The 17,533-nt window shown below is 41.5% G+C and overlaps 2 protein-coding genes across 6 annotated transcripts in view; one reads left to right on the top strand and one right to left on the bottom strand.

Annotated features, from left to right (window-relative positions):
• The window catches only part of LOC137186425 (BTB/POZ domain-containing protein kctd15), a 28,338-nt gene extending 20,743 nt beyond the window's left edge, over positions 1-7,595 (top strand). For all 3 annotated transcript variants that reach the window (XM_067595379.1, XM_067595371.1, XM_067595363.1), the window contains one exon: positions 6,442-7,595. In XM_067595379.1, the coding sequence (XP_067451480.1) occupies positions 6,442-6,600 (159 nt within the window). In that variant the 3' untranslated portion in view covers positions 6,601-7,595. The remainder of the gene's footprint in view (positions 1-6,441) is intronic.
• A 3,060-nt stretch (positions 7,596-10,655) lies between these two features.
• The window catches only part of LOC137186410 (transcription initiation factor TFIID subunit 4-like), a 92,492-nt gene continuing 85,614 nt past the window's right edge, over positions 10,656-17,533 (bottom strand). For all 3 annotated transcript variants that reach the window (XM_067595333.1, XM_067595351.1, XM_067595342.1), the window contains one exon: positions 10,656-12,991. In XM_067595333.1, coding sequence (XP_067451434.1) covers positions 12,818-12,991 — 174 coding nt within the window. In that variant the 3' untranslated portion in view covers positions 10,656-12,817. The remainder of the gene's footprint in view (positions 12,992-17,533) is intronic.

Raw genomic sequence — 17,533 nt, 5'->3', positions numbered from 1 at the left:
GGGGGGGAAAATGATATGCATAATTTACGCTTTACTCCTTTTTAAGACACAGCTCCTTTTTTAAAAAGACTCCAATATAACACCGCTCAAGGCAATTGAAATACACGTATTGCATTTTTTAATACCATACTTACAATTTCTCAAACAGCCTAAACCGGTTTATACTTCTTTTATAGATTTTTAAATGACTTGCAATATAATTAATTGGCCGCATCAACTAACACAACATTTTCCCACTCTGTTTACCAGTGAGACTGGTTATGGGATGTGAGCGCATCTGACTAACATGGTCTGAAAGGACTTTTTATTGTTTAGGTTTTTATTAGGCTCCTTTGAAGGCGAGGTGCAGCTGAACTCCTCTCTTCAGACAAACTGCTAACAGAAAGTGGAGATGGATCTTGAAGGTTCCCTGTAAGCGATGCCCCCCTTTGTCTCACAGCATGGCCTCTCTTGGTTAAGGTGGTGTTAGTTGTGGTGTCAGGCTCTCTTTTTTTATGGCTCATGTAGGCCCCTTTAAGACACACAGATACACAAAATTCTGTCAAAAGCGCATAAACACACACATGCACAGTAGAGGGGCCCGGCTCATTGAGTCGATGTAGATGAGGACACAAGGAGCAGATGGAGGTGTTTTTCGGTGTAAGGGGAGATTTTTCTAAACAACTTACTCATTCTGTCCTCTCTCATTGTTGTGTGAAGGTATGAGAAGGTTAGGAAAATAATCCTCGTCTTACCCGCCAGACAATGAGCCTCTGATCTGATTTCAGTCCTGGACCCCAACCCAGGGGAACACATACACAACCACACCCTGCCCACAGAGGAAGACCATGCAGAGAAAGAGAAAAAGAGGGAGGGAAGGGGACAGATGCAGTGCTGTCTGGAGCAGTGTGTTTATGAAGACTGCCTCTGAAGAGGTCTTGACAGGAAAGAGACGGATATGTGACAACCTTTAAATGTACGCTGTTTTCAGTTTATTGTATGTCACTGGCATAGAGAACTCATTTTAGTCTCAAATGATTTTATCAGGGCTAAGGTACTGTAGCCGTCTTGCCCAGGGCTTGAAACTGCTAGACCTTGTGATACTTTGGTCACAATGAGATAACATAACATTTCTCAATACTTTACTGTACACTAAGCACAGTGATTTGTTTTTGCAGTTTATTAGTCAGTTTTTATTCACTTTAAGATAAAGAAACATGTCTAAGGTCAGTAGAAGTGGTTACACTTCTTAGTAAAATATATCTCGAGCAATTACTAAATGAAGATCAAGGAATTTTTTTCAGGCACTTTTCAAGAGTGTTAGTTTCTGGCACATTTTTACATTATATTCTATTAAGAGTTAGATATAAGAATAGTAGCTATTTGTATCAGTCTACAGAAAAGACATCTTGGAAGGAAAGTATTACATTGTGTACTGTAAATGCAACCCCTTCTTTAGTCCTTCATCTTGTGTATTCAGATGTGAGAGAGTGAGAATAAACAACTCCACCTTGGCACGTGATTCTCCATGAAGTCATGAATGGAATTTAGGGAATAATGCAAACCACCTGCGCTGTGATGTAGATCCAGCGGAGAGAAACAGAGAGCAGGAAAGGCACTTAGCGGAGGGAAAACATTTAGCCAAAGAGCCACAGAGGTGTACACACACGCGCGTCCCTGAGCCGGAGCCGGGCCTACTGCCCCATACATCACCATGATGAAGCACTCAGATCAGACCAGAGCCAATCCGTCCTTCATCAATGTGACAGCGGAGGCGGTCGTAGAGAAGGGCTCCCTGTCCCCCTGCTGCCCAGGCAAGGAACGCAACACGTCGCAACACTCTCTTACATGTCACACTGCCACTCCATCAATCCTGGTCTGAGTAAAGAGAGAAAGCACAGCTCATCAGAGCTGACAAGGCCACACAAACACCTCAGTTGTGCTCCTCAGTGGCCCGATTGGCAGAACAAGACATTAACACTGCTGTGGCTGGGCTCCCTGTGCTCCCTGTTAGGCTCAGCGGGTCGAAAACAACATCAGGCACTCAGGCTCAACAGGCATCAGGTTAACCCACAGTGTGGGGAGGATGGAGACTGGACGTTTTGACAGCTTCAGAGCAGTTGGTGCCAGAAAATTGTTTTTTATAAATTGTTTAATATTTTGTCGAATGCAGACTAGTCGGGGAGTAAGTGGTTCTTTCTAAGAGTAACTGTAGCAGCCGGGAGTTAAAACAGGAAAGAAATAGAACATGAACAGGGAGGGAAAAAGTGTCTCTATTCACTCGTTCACACAAATACAAATACATTTAAACATGTATTATTAAACATCCATTTTTAGAAATGTCACATCCAAGCAATCAGAATATACACACATCTTGCAGGTCCAGGTGCTGAGTCCAAAAAATTATAGATGCTCTCTGTTTCCAAACACTGCAGAATGCTCCCTTTTAAAATATTTTTCTTTATCACATTTAGAATATAGTATGTTTTGAGCCCAAACTGGCTCTTCATCAGGTGCAGAGGAATCTTTGTACTCTTTCTAAATGTAATAAAGAAAAATACTTTTAAAAGTGTGCATTTGACAGTGTTGCATTTCCTTGGGAAGCAGACTGTAATGTCAGTGTGAATATACCTTGTTTAAGTAAAAGTCCTTTATTCAAATTCATATTTAAGTAAAAGTACAGAGGTATTAGCTGCAAAATGTACTTGAAGTATCAAAAGTAAAAGGGCTCATGATGCAGAATGTCATCTGTGAGTGTTATTGTATATTATATGATTGGATTATCCGTACTGGTCGATTACTTACAAGCAGTAATTTAATGTTGTAGTTGGTCAAAGTGAACTGATTTTACACTTCATACACTGTGGGGTAGTTTAATCTTTAAGATTGCATGCTGTCAAATAGATGAAGTGCTGTACAAAGTATGTTTCCTACTGAAATGTAAACTCAAGTAAAGTACTAGTTCCTCACAATTGTACAGTACAGTACATAGTAAACGTACTTCAGTATGTTATATCTTAGCTTATATATAGCTGCAAGCCAGAAACCACAGACCACAGATAAAAAAATGTTACCCAGTGAGAGTCGGATGGTGTGAGAACCTCATGTGCTCCAGTCTGTTCAGTTTAGTCTGAACTGTACTTGCAGTCACTTTGAGGACTGACCTAACCCTGAACACCTCTGTTCCCTGTCGAGCTCTGTGGGTAGTTACACAGCCAGGGTGAGCAGCTGCATTCCCACCAGTGTCACCTGAACTAAATTACTGTGTGAATTCACAATACTTAAAGACGCTTTGAATTAAACTGTCCATTTGTTACGGTGAGCTCTGCCGTGTCAGTTCCAGAAACACAGCTACTTGATAATGTGCTGCAAATAGTATAAGAATATATTACACTGTCAAAGTGTTTTTGTCGCTTGTGATTCCTAAAAAAGCTGGCAGATGGCTCAGAGAATTAGAAAGAGTTGGAGCTTCTCGGCTGTTTTATGCCAGATGCTTGCAATAAGCAGAAGATACGATGCAGAGACTGCAGTTAGTGCTGCCTGTCACATATTAAAGACTGTGCATAGTTAAACAAAAGCAACCCCCTGAGTGCAGCGCCCATCACATGCTACAGTGTGTGTGTGTCATACGTGTCAATCAACTCTCAGCCCTGTGCCATGAGGAGCAAGTGTCTTCCAGCGCCTCAAGAGAGGTGTTGTAAGTGTGTGTGTGTGCACTCCGGTGGCCATCAATATTACATTGTGCTCCGGTTTCCAACCCCGAGACTCATCCACTTTGATTCCTGCCTTGCCATCTTCACTGTGTTGGAAATATACGATGCTGAGAGGTTAGAGGAGTGAGGCTGATATATCCACTTCTCATCCCCTTGGCGACCCCAGATTGAGTGGCAGCTCAGTGAGATGGTTTTAAGTTGAATGGGGTGTGTTTGCGTGTGTGTGTGTGTATGTATGTGTGTGCGTTTGGGGGACAGATCCCTGTGCAGCCAAGTCGACCTTGCAACAGTGAGAATAGTTTATTATGTTTCAAATGTGTAAGGATCACTGGGGATGAAGAGGGCAAAGAGAAGCTTTTATTCAGCGTCTGTTTCAATCACACGCAGGAAAAGACAAGAAGTATTAAAGTTCAGGATAAAACTGGTAAACTTTGATAAAGTGTTGTCATATCTTCTGTACTGTTGTCTTCTTATTTCCCGTTTTGAAAACAATAAGGATATTGCCAAATCTCAAGTATGATGGCAGTGATGCTGGACTCTGGGAAGGCCATGTGTAAATTCAAAGATGTGGTCAAGTAAATTAAAAAACAAAGACAGCTAACTAGTTGTAATTCCATTTCACGGAAATCATCATGCTTTGAATAAGACTTCAACCAATCAGATTGCTCCATGCAACTCTCTGTTAGCATATTTTGTTATGGTTTCGCTCAAGTGAGGCAGGAAAGTAAGCAGAGAAATCTGCATAAGTACAACATAAGCTCAGATCTGAGAGCCTGCGGTCACAAGTATGTAGTGCTAAACTGAGCCACCAGGACATGTTTTAGCTTTTTAAGAGGGCGCATTTCTTTCTTTTGTCAGCTGGGATTGATTTCAGGACATTGTCCTGTGGACATTAAAACCTTTTGCTTGGATACATCTTAATTATTCAGTGTATTGTTTATTCCCCCGTGGCACTAATTCACTGTGTCAGACTGAATGTGAAAGTTTTTTATGGCTTCTTATAGTCATTACAGTATCCTTGAGTCAGTTACAACTATCTATAATAATATCCTTAAGTCTTTTGTGTTGCCATGCATTAATGATACAAGTGTTTTCAGCCTATCTTTATTGATCAGGCCATTCTCCTCTGTGACCAAATTCATTGCTGAACATGACAGAGTCCCACATGCGTTAAGAGATGATGGGGAAAAATGCAATGTGATGCAATGATCAAAGAAGGCTATGTAATATCATTTCCATAATCGTTAGGCTCCTCTGTCGTCTGTCATGGATTTGGGAGTGTTTGATGCTTGGGCAGGTCTCTTAATTAGCCATCCTCACCATCAGCTGTCTGCCGCCCCTTCTGTCTCACAAATTACAGTTTGTTGTCGTTGTATGGCCAGAGGACAAAAAAGGAGGAGGGGGGGGTTAACTTTTCCAAGTGGTCCTTTCTGCTTACAAGCAGCATGTCGGCCCACATTTTAGTTTTAATCAGGTAGTGAGGGGTTACAGGTCTGATCAACAAGTTTGTGTTTGTGTGTGTGTGATTTATCGGCTCTTCTGTGTTCTGTGTGCTAATCCCCAGTCAGGGGAGGCTGCAGCCCTTTGACCTGGAGGCCTAAGCGCCCCACTTCGGCCCTCCGATGGGGTGCTTGCTCCTGTAATTAGAGAGGTCATCCTCTGCCACAAGTGTGTGCGTCAGTGTGTGTTTGTGTATGGGCATCTGAAGAAAACGATCTATTTTGCGTGAACTTCTCTGGCTCGGAATCTGGCAGCAAGGCTTAGCCCTCAGCGAGACCTTTCATTTCCATGCGCTGCACACTCCATTAATAGGACGGGGGAATAAGTAAATACACGGCACTCCTCGCACAGGGATTTAGATATAGCCTCTCTAAAAAACAACATCCCACAAGGATTACAGCAGATGAGGAGAGAAAAGTGATGTTGGAGTTCACGTGTCTGTGTCGGCGCATATTTGCATTTGGACAAGTGTGTGTATCGTTGCTCCAACTAGAGGACTAACATTCATTCCCGTCTCCCGCTCTCTCCCTGCGGTACCAACACTTTGTCCACATGCCCATCACCCAGAACTCCCTATCCTCATTCCCCACACGTCGCTCTCTCCTTTGCTCACGGACCTCACTTCTCCTCTCACCCCAGCCTCATTACTCAAATTAGAAGCTCCAGTAATCACCGCGCTGAGCTCACCTCAGCTCCTTAACACACCTCGCTCGCACTCCGCTCTCCTCATCCCTTTGAGCTCATGCCCTCGGTTCAGTAGCCAATCCAGCACAAGCGGCATGAATATTGCAGAGGTGGTGTAATGTCGGAGAGCCCTCTGGTTTCATTTCCATCAGTCCATGTGATCGGAGGAGGGGGAGGTTAATGACACATGGTGCATGTTGTGACTGATGAAGATCTGAGGTTGATGTGAGGATGGATGCATGTCAAAAAGGGATACCTATCCAAGACTTACTTATATTTGCGGCTGTTGAGCATTTATTGAAAATGGACTGGTCGCCCTTAAAATTCCGGTAATGAGATATCACTAAACATTTCTATTGGCCATGATCATCATTTTTATGGGAGGAAATGACTGACTGTGGTCTGTTTCTGTTTAGAAAAGCATAACTTTCAAGCTGGAAAGTATTACATGCTTACATTTAAAAAAGCATGAAACCTGCATATCTATTTGTAAAACTTTAATTGGCAGTTCTGATATTAACATCCTTCTGTTGCCTCTCTTCTTCTCTTGCCTCTCTCTTTGCAGGTTCTGGAGCGTCTTTTTCAGAAAGGTTTTAGCGTGGCAGCGTCTTGCGGAGGCGGCGTGGACTCCTCCCAGTTCAGCGAGTACGTGTTGTGTCGCGAGGACCGAAGGAGTCTCTCCATCAACACGCCCATCAGGATAAAACAGGAACCCCTGGACTAGAGCATTCTGGGAGAGGGACTGCCAACCCCCCATACTCCTTCCATCCTGTCACACCACCCCACCCTGCCTCCCCCTGACCCATCCCTGTTCTAACAGGACCACAACCACCACCGCCCCTCCTTCCCACCCTCCCAAAATGCCCCCTGCAATTCCAGCGAGAAACATACCTAAGTATTAGCAGAGGCTTGTTAACCTCGCCAACTCTGCAGAACTCTAAGGGGAATGTAGTACCAAACAAAGGAAAAAAAATGCATCAGCAACAAAAGTTTTTGATTATGTTCAGTAACACCCAAATAATCTGGGACTGAGATGAAAAACAACAATGACAAATGGACTCAACAGCAGCTCACTTGAACCACTTTAGCACCATGACCGCTTGATTTTTCCTTCATCTTCTTGTGAAAAAGGTGTCCTGACCCTTTTTGGGAGGACACAACTGCTCCCTCCTTGAATCCAATCCCAGCGCTCAGAGGTGTTTCGTCCAGTTCTGTGTCTGTATGAAGCCCATGTCTTGTCTGACCGGGGACGTGTCTGGCCTGCTGTGGGACGAGGAAGCTTTGGCAGACAGGACTCTTATAAGGATGACAGGAAGAGGACATAATCCAATCTCGCAGTCCCCCAAACGGCCCCAATCCCCGTGACCCCGTGACCCTCCAACCCCATCCAGTCTCCCCCCACAGGCCTCACAGACGTCGGGGCCTCGCCGAAAAACAGCATCATTTGCCAAACTGATTGTTTATTACGGTTTTTCATTGTTGTTTCTAAAGTATGTTCTTCTTGATCCTTTTGCTGTTCTTATCATGACATGGTGTAAACAATTATTATTAATAGGATTATTTTTAATGTCTCTTTTTTCCTTTCTCCAATATGAAGGATGTACGAACGTTGTATTCATTAGACTTTGAGAGCTTGTGAGGGAGAGTTTCTTGGCAGTAACTGCAGAAACTCAGATGTCTGCAGGCTATGTGGCTAAAGCGATCTGGCTGGCAATGCATTCAGAGCCAGAAAAAGTCCCATTGTTCAAATGGGGATGGAAGCTGGATGTTTCGACATTGTTTATAGTCAAATGTGTAGCACACATAAAAAAGTGCTCTGGAATTTCTGCTTATTAGCTAACATATCTTGGGTCTCTGATCGGATTCTCTCACACAAGCAAAAAAAAACTTTTTTTTTCTCCCTATTTTGCAGAAGTTTAAGAAAGTTCTTAAATTTGGAATTCAGGTTGAAGTTGCACAAGCTCTTAAGTGTATTGCAGTTTTGTTGAGTTAGAATGTTAAAGACTTGAGGACCAACATGGAGAGCTGACGTTTACTAGTATGTCTCGTGATCAGCAGGAGATGTACTCTAAATGCTTAATATTTCTTTGCACTTAAACATTTCCAACAGAGTTGCCCTGCCCTGTTCTCTCAAAACACATATAAGGAGGCTAGAATATTAAAACATTCAAAAACAGTCAAGGGGTAAAACTCAAAAGACAACAAATACTGTACTGTAGGTACCAAAGGGGACAAGGTGCCTATTTTATTGATTGTACAAACATAATGATGGTGTCTCTTTTTATAGTTTACAGCTAAAGGAGACACAATGCATTATTCAAAACTGTATGAAGGGTACCAACCTTTGTTCCTCCAGGCCTGCAGCCTTGACAGTTTTGTTGAGAATATCTCACAGTACCTTCAGACCAATATTGTCACTTCTAAGTCAAGATTATTTCAGTGGTTCTTCACATGTATGTATGGCAGAACCCAAAGTGAACTGTACTCCCAGCATCAGTGTGTTATTCACAAAGAGGCGAGTGGGCGGCATTTACTCTATCCTGCTCTCATTCTTTTGGTCTTATTCTCAACATTTCTGGATCAAAGACAGAAACAAGAAAGGCCATTTTTTCATGTTTTATATTTGTGTGTAACTTACAGATGCTGTTTCTTCCATTCCAAAAGACTGATAAAAAAAAAGAAGCCCATTCTGATCTTTGTGGTCGCTGGCAGTTGTTTGAGTTAAACTGGGGTTGTTCTTATAAACTAGTTGAAATATGTTCATTAAAAATGGGCAGTTGTTCTTCTGACCATGTTCTTTAATATCTGCGCTCTCCGGATGGCCGCTGATTAAGCAAAGCCAGCAAGTGGATAAAGATGAGCTCGGTGTAAGTGTAGCTCCCAGTCCAGTGCAGTCCTCCCTGGGGGTCCCTCTCACAATCAAGCCCATCTTTGTTCTGACCTGCCAGTGGCCTGCGCCTTTGCATCCAGTCGCCTCAAAGGGAATGGTCAACCAGGCTTTTCATGTGCCGAGGCATGTTGGGCTCTTCACAGCGCTTCTCACCCCCCTCTGCCTCCCTGAAGGCTCTCAGCTCAGTGGTGCCAGTAGAAACTCGGGTTGTACCCCCTGCTGCTGTGTCATCCCCATGCCCTGGTTTTCAAAATGCCCTCCTACGCTGTGGCTCACTGGACCACACCGCAACAAACCAAACAAACTGATGAGTCAAATCTGAGCAGCCAGCAGCTCGTCCCAGAACATACTGTACAGCCAGGCGTCTTAACTCTGCTGCTGATCCCAAGGCCTTTGATCTGATGATATGAGGTGTGGAAACTCATCTGGATTAGTTCTTGAACAAAAGTGATCAATGTTGTACTAAAACCACACATCTGTAAGAAATACTTTTTTCAGGGAAGAAGGAAAGAAGGCATATTTTCTCACTGATGTGGCGTTTTGAAATCAAAGAATGGGCTATTAACAGCTTTAAAGAGCTACGGGTCTTGGAATTCTAAATAAAAACAAAACATGATCATTCAAACCTACACAGAAAGTGAGAGGAAGGAACTAAAATTGCAGGTGTTTGTTTTTTTTTCCAACAGCAGCAATAACCAAACCTGGAATGCCCCTTTCAACTCAGCGTATATATGGCAGGTTAACTACAGAGCTAGACAAACTCCACAGGACTGGAAACTTCACAGACATGTTCATACATGCCGACATTTCAGATGAAGTACTGGTCAGTGTTCAGCCAGTTCACATGGCATTCGCACCACCTCTAAGGCGGGTCAGCTGTACAGTTATTGTATATTGAATTATCAGGACTCTGGGTTTTACAGGACCCTCGTGTTTTTAAGAGACCTCTTAGTCCTCTTCTCAAAAAGAATGAAAAGAATTCAAAGCATTACATTGTGTACATATGGATTAAAACATTTCAAAGGGTATAATAAGGTGCAAATGTATATTATTTAAAGTGTTTAAAACAATTAGACTGTGGTATTAAAGGGCATGTGTTAATTTACAGTGTCTCCATTTGACTTTTCTTGCATATTTGCGATAATAAAAGGATGTACTGTATATCTGTCTGATGTGTCTCATTGCTCTCATGTTGTTCAAGACGTTAACCACTCACTGCTGCTTGTATTATTATGGTATTATAAACGTGTTAATTACAGATGATGCCACAATGAAAAATACAGTCGACATGTATACTTAAAGGATCTCAAACTCTGTGTCCTGTAACTGAGCTGATGTAACCAGAAAAATCTCATCGGCCTACTATACCCGAGCATGTCTGCGTCTGCCCGTTGAAGGTCGTCGTCAAGGCTGATTCCAGATCAGCAGTCTACAGCTCCAGAGGGACTGAGGAGTAGGCCAAGATCTTGAAAAAAAAAACAAAATATGCTCCCAAACCCCAATATTTTGCACTGAGTTAAACGGTTTGGTCTTTTCAAAAATGCTTTTGCTTAATTAGCAGCAGAAACCTAGAGGGACTTTTCATAGTTGAGCAGCAGCGCTTGACTCACTTACTTAGCATGTGCAATGTTAGAAGTGGAAATTATGCAGGGTGAATTAGGCGTTGACTTTGGTAAAACTGTCTTGCAAAAACATAACAGCTTATTTTTCCTTTTAAAGCGTAAGGAATGAGCAGAGAGTAAGTATATTACTTATTTAAGATTTACAAGTCATTTAACAGTAAAATTTACATTTCTTTTTATTCCTGCTAAGACTCCTATGTAGACATTTTAATGTGTATGCTGTTTGAGTAAAAAAAAAAGAAAGAAGAAATAGATGAAGTCAGCATCTTCTCAGTTTAGTAAACAGCTTATTTATTCCTTTACAAAATAGGTACAAATACATAAGTATTGTTTTTTCACACAAACAGGAAATTTTCAAGATATATACAAGAGTTTACCAAAAATAACGTGGTTCTAATAAACACATAGTTTTGTAAACAATATTTACAAATCATCCTTACATTGAAATGTTATTTCCCCGGTCTGTTTACATCAGTAATATTGTCCTAATATTTTGGCTAAAAAGCTGTAGTAGTAGAAATGTCCTCCTGTGAAACCACCAGAAACCATAGAAATCATTATTAAAATCCTTTGAATTCACCACAATCGATATCATTGTGCTTGTTTTAAAACATGGTACTTTGGAGATAAAATTTATGAAAATGTGTTAAGCATAAAATCCAATCAAAGAAAAAAAAAGAAAAGAAAATATATTAAAAATAAGTGTCTTTTGACAGAAATTGGCAATACTGTTCATTACTTAAAAGAGTAATTTCTTTGCTATAATACAGTGACAGCTTTACGTTCAGGTAAAATAGATATTAAAAAAAGTGCTGTCTAAATTTACAATGCACAACAATTGTTTCAAATGTCACCCATATTTAAATAAATTTCAATATGACAAGAAAAGCTGCATAGAGGCCAAGATATTAAGTTAAATAGAAATAACACATATAAAACAAACAAAAACATAATGGACAATATTACATAATACAATAAGAATCTGAAAAAAAAAAAAAAATTAACAAGGCGACGATGCAATTTGACATGTAAAAAGCCAAGCATTTTACCCCATATTTCTCTTCAATCAGTAATACAAAAAAAGACATCAATTTTAGGCTGGAATCATACAAATGCTTCCTTCCACAGTTAAACATTACTTTACAGCTGTGATATTTCATTTCAGATCAAAATACAGACAAGTATAAGTGCTGTGCACTAAAATGCTTCATTGACTACTGTTGCCATTCAATCATTTCCAAAGTAGTGGGGAACTAAAGGGGGCTCCAGGGGCCCACCAGCAAAATGGAGAATAGTTCACTTTTAATTTTTAAAAATGTCATTAATGTGCAAATAGGACAGTGAGGGGGAAAAATGAAGGAATGTCTGTTTTTATCAGAGGTTTCACTCTTCCCCACCTCACCACCCCATCTACACCTAACATGAACCACTCCGAGCCGAAACTTACCTTCTTAAACAGTGATGTTGAAGAAGTGGGCATGATAGGACACAAATTACAAACATCTACTTATAAAAACAAGGTTCACATTATGTGTGGGTAAAAAAATACTGACTCACGCAACAATGGTGACCAATAAGAAACCGGTGTCATAGTGCGGACTGTCGTTTTGTTCAGTGACCTCTGCGGAGGGGTCAGAGGGAGTCTGACTTATAAGAAATACTCTACAGGTGAACAGAATAAACCATCTCATTTCAACTCATTCAAAACACATGGTTTTACCAAACATTAGCTTTCATAATATTGACACATGGGTTAGTCTTTTTCTTACAAAGCTCACATGTGATAAAAATATACATGCTGTAAAATAATTCAAAAAGAACTATTTACACATACAATAAGCAAATTGAACATGATGCTGTTATTTGGAATCTCAGTGTTTCAAAATGATGTCTTAGTATAGAAATCTGTAAAGTCTCTCATTTATTGAGTTCAGCTCGACTACATTCATTGAACTATGTTCAATAAATAGCTCGTGGAGAATATCGTAGGCTGTATTGAGGTGTGAACATAATTCTCTTCGCCAGAATGACCCTTACTTTGAGGTGGTTCATTGAAGCTACTGCCAAGAACGTCAAATAAACAGCTACCTGACATACGTGGAACGAGTTCTGGGTCAAGTCCTGCGACACAAAAAAAAACACTTTGTTCCTTTGTTAAACAAATCCAACTTCAACACAAAGAATTTGATATGGCCTTAAAACTGAATGATCTAACTACACACCGTGAGGCTAAACGCAGAAGACACGGAACAACAGTTTTATTTTTGAGTTTTTCTCTCTCTCTCTCTTTCTTGTTATTAAAAGCTACATCGAACATCACTACAGTACATATGGAAACACAGAGCTGAAACATTAGACCTGATCTGAAGGCACGTGGCTGGGAAGGAGGAGGAGGAGGAGGTTGAGGTGGGCGCTGAGCGGAGCAGAGGCTACTTGAGCAGGGCGCGGTAAAGGAGGAGGGAGTGGGCGGTCTCTCTCTCCTGCTCCATGTAGAAAATTAAGTCCCTGAGGTTGACGCGGGTGATGCGTTGCCTTGTGTACTGGCGTGATGAGGTGGACGGGGCGGATGAGCTGGCCGGGGAGCCCGCCGTGCTGCCTGAAACCTGAGGACAAGGGAGGGGTCAAAAGGTGAGATGAATTTATAAAGGATTCCTTAACATTTTTATTTCCAAAGATCATAGCTTTCAAGTCTTAAAGTAACACAAACATTTTGATGTTGCCTTTTAATAAACCGTGACAATGATTCAACCTACTGCCAGGGTTTCCTACAGCAACACTGTGTTTGGTATAAACAGAAGAATTACAGTAGATAACTATTGTGAGCAGTGATACCTGCAATGGCTTAGCATCCAAAGGAAAAAGCACCATGTATCAAAATGAGGTAAACTGCAATAACTTTGGTGATCCTTTCACTTTTCATCTAGCACCATCATCAGTTCAAAATTTAGAATTTGTCCAGGACTTTGGTTCTTGACCAACTGCCTAAAAAAACTAATGACATTCCCATCAGCCTCAGTACTTTGTGTTTAGAGCTAATGCACTACATTAACCCTGCGCCATTTTATTTGAGTGTCCTAATGCTGAGTGTGTAAATGTGTCCACTGTATAGTTCCCTCAACAATTCACCAATGGAACAAAAAAAAGTAGAGTCCATCTGCTTTCTGCTAACAATCCCACAGTGCAATGCTCCATATTTTATTGATGAGAAAATTACCATTGTGTGGTGATGCCGCAAAATGACGATGATTAGTGCATATCCAAAATCTTGATGTGCTGGTCACTGTTGAGTAAACTATTTAGTGTGTATTATATAGGGAGTAGTGAATGAGTGAATAAGGGAGTGATTTCGGACATAGCCATTGTGAGCATGTTAGCATGCTGATGTTAGCGTTTAGCTCAAAGCATCACTGTGCCTTCAGCCTCACAGAGCCGCTACTGTGGTTGTAAGCTCCGAGTCTTGTTTCTGCCCAATTTCAAAATTCTTCTGGACATGGAGATGATGAAATCAATTTTCCATACTCTTCCAAAGCTGTATGGGAATCCTGAAACTGAGACAGGTGGAAATATTCCAGCCTTGAGCATTAAACTGGTGGACGTGGTTGTTATTAATCAACAGTGGCTATCAGCACCACTATAGTTACCTACAGCAATGCTAAACCCTAACCTGAACCTTACCCCTGTCCTAAGGCCCCTGCTGGAGAGCGCTCTGGGGTCACTTTATTTGTAATGATGCATTTATATGTATTTTAGTACATGTGTTTTATATGAGCTGAAAAATAAAATAATTTTGCCCTTTATCAGAAATATTAAATGACTACTTATTTGTTTGGGTTTCTTTAGCCTTATTCTGTCCTTTACAGACTGTTTTGCAGTTTCTCTTTCAGGGAATTTGTCTTCACTTTGTCTTTAGTGAAGAAGAAGATCTGTGTCTTTGTGTTGTAGTCTAAGGGATAGTTTCCATGGTGAAACAAAACAGTGTTTAGAAGTAAGAAATACTATGTTTCACATTCACTAAAATGAAGTAATCTTCATTGAATGGCAAACACATTGACAGTATCAATAGTAAGGAATGTTGTGGCCTCTAAGCAAGTATACACCTCCTATTAAGAAAAATAATCCCTCTTGCAGAGCATGAATGAGATCAAAAAGATGCACTAATAACGTCCAGATCTTCAGGTGCAGCTGAGTGTTCTTAGATTTTTCTCTTAAAATAGCTGAACATGAGGCTGAGAAAACACTGGCAACGTGTTCCGACAGCAAGGGAAACCATCATTTGTATTTAAGTATGTTTTATGGCTCTTTACATCGCCTGGAATATGAACAGATTTTCTCTCTAAATAAACAATGCTGCTGACATACAGTAGATCTGAGCTGACATCCCACTCTGAAATGGAGCCCTTGTTGTTTGTATTTGATCCAGGAAAAATGAGAACGATAAAAAAAGGGAGTGTATACAGAGGCTGATACAAATCAAGAGATGCATTTACATTTGGAAATGAGAAACACTGGGAAACAAATCCAGCAAGTGCCCACTTGAACCCAGGCGGAGAGAAATAAGACAGACATTTCAGTCAGGAACACCCTCTCACAATTACATTGATTGCACCACTCTGTAAACACACAGTACAGACAGGCCTTAATTGCAAACATATGATGGGTATGAATTTACAAGAACCAAACCAAAGTCCCTCTAGCACCCGCCCCCTGTCTTTGTGTACACTGTATGACGGTGCCTTGTCTCAAGTTTCCCACAGTACACTCTCTGACCCCTGGACACTGGTTGATGAGTGAGGGTAGCCGGGCCACTGTTCCCGCCAACTTACCTCAACCACATCTATCGTCTCTGGCCAGTAAAGTTAACATGCTGGGACTGCCTTGGATTGAGGGGCAAGTGGGTACAGCCAGCTTTTCAGCACCCCAGAGCACACCAGACCCTCACTTTGGGGAGCGACCCCAGCCTAATCAGGTCAATCATGGCTGACCACATGTGAAAGATGGGCCTGCCTACTGCCATGCCAATTACTGCCACTCACAAGTAAGCCCGGCGACAGGGCCACAGATTTTACCAATCAAAGCCATCCATCCACCTGGACGGATGGGCAGTAGTAGCCACAGGCAGGCGGTGCTGCGATGGTGCCGTGGTTCCAGTGGTGATGGCGGGGAGGAGGGAAACAGTGACTACAGCCAGACATAGCTGCAATGGTAGTGTGCCACAGCTTCCAGAATGCCTTTTTCCCTTCAGGGACAGGGGCAGCCTTAAGTGATCCAAATACAGGCAGAAAGGTCAGCGCTCGTCCAGGAATTCACTCAACGCAGCCTTTCTTCTTCCCTCTGTCTATATATGCTCTACGCATAAAGAGTGCCAGCAACCCAAACACCGGTATGTTGTCGTCGGTATCTATGGAGACCGATCCCTCTCGCCGGTACACGCAGGAAATCATGTCGTGGAGGAGGGGTAAACACCAACGCTAAACAAAGCAGATGGCTGAGTGTCAGTTAAAAAGGAAAGCGAGACATCAACGACCACGCTTTCCCTGTCGCCAGCAATTACACAGTAATTGTGTCTGAAATTCATTGAAAAACAAAATGGCAGGCTTTGTAAGGTCACACTGGATGAAAAGAAAAAGTGAGAAGAGGAGAAAATGCAGGAGAGCGGAGGCACAGAGAGGGTGGGGGGTGGGGTTGGGGGGCAAAACTGAAAGTCTCAAAATCAGCTTGGCCAAGAAAGATCCATGAGGCAAAAAACAGCATCTGTCATTTTATCTGTGATGGGCGCTTGGAGGCATTATGTCATATGACATATCCATCGTACAGAACGCGCAGGGATACTTCGATACATCTCTTCAGACATTTGACTTGTTTGGAGCGGGGGACAGAGAGGAAAACAGAGAGAGAGAGAGAGAGAAAGCATAGTAGATAAAACCTGAGGAGAGGAGAAGAGAGGAGAGGAGAGGAGAGGAGAGGAGAGGAGTGGAGAGCCTGTAATAAGGCCTCTTTGCTGGCTCTGGTCTTCAGAAACATTCTGTTGACATACATGACAACGTGCCAATGGGCCAGACACATTATTTTACACTATTTCACCTACCCCCTCACTCCAATAGTCTTCGCTCACACAAATGTGCATGAACAGAGGAGCAGAAAGAACAAGCCTAAATGTGCTTTGTACAGCTGACAATCAGTATAATACGGTACGTGGCAAACAATGCAAGAGAATAAAAGACAGACTGAGGGAAGAGCAGAAATATGATCACCATGATTCTGATACAGGGACCTGGCAATTACACTGCAAGAATTTCTTGTTTGCAAAACCTTCACTTCAGATTTATAAATGTTCCAGCATAATAAGTGGTGGTTCATGACTATTTCTTTTGACATCTCTGGTGATGTTGTAGTATATTGGAGTCATACTATAAGCAACATTTTAAAAAGGTTACTTGTACTGTAAATGATAGAATTACATATTTTTGGCAATTGTACCAACATAGAATATTATTTAAATGAGAGAAACAGTGGATCCGAAATGGCACCCTGCAGAACTCCATAAGCAGAGAAGTACAGGTTAAATGGGAACCACTGTCCACAGAAGTATTTAACAAGCAGCACTAGAATATTCTTCAGGGGTGCTGACTAAATGGATCCAAATCAGTTAGAAGTAGCATTTTTTGTAGCAAATACATCAATGCAATAATTATCTGTCACAATTCTTGGTATTAGAGATGAAAACAACAGCACAGTATCCACTCAGACCAACTAATATAATGTTACATCCAAAAATTCAATAATTCAACTTTTACAACCTTTTCTAATAAACTAATTTTATACAAATCTATTTTCTACATAATTGTATTCAAATCTTATCAGCTCAGGATTCTCAGCAAGGAGCTGTGCATAACAATTTTGGCATAGTAATCATAGTCAGAACTGCAGGTCACATGGTGCCCTAGGACTCAGAACGGCTTGTTCGCATACACATCGATTACAAAAGCTGTACAATTATAAGGAAAAGTTGAACCTTTAGGTCCAACACATATTTAAAAGTAACCAAGAGCTGTAGAGATAGGCTGTGGTGGGTGAGCAGCTTGTGTTGTGTGCAATGGACAGCCATGTTCGGACACTTCATCCACTGTATAAGTATGTTCATAATA

Source organism: Thunnus thynnus, chromosome 1 (assembly GCF_963924715.1).
Source record: "Thunnus thynnus chromosome 1, fThuThy2.1, whole genome shotgun sequence".
Classification (NCBI taxonomy): Eukaryota; Metazoa; Chordata; class Actinopteri; order Scombriformes; family Scombridae; genus Thunnus; species Thunnus thynnus.
Note: the sequence above shows the minus strand (reverse complement) of the source record. Positions and strands in the feature narration are given on the sequence as shown.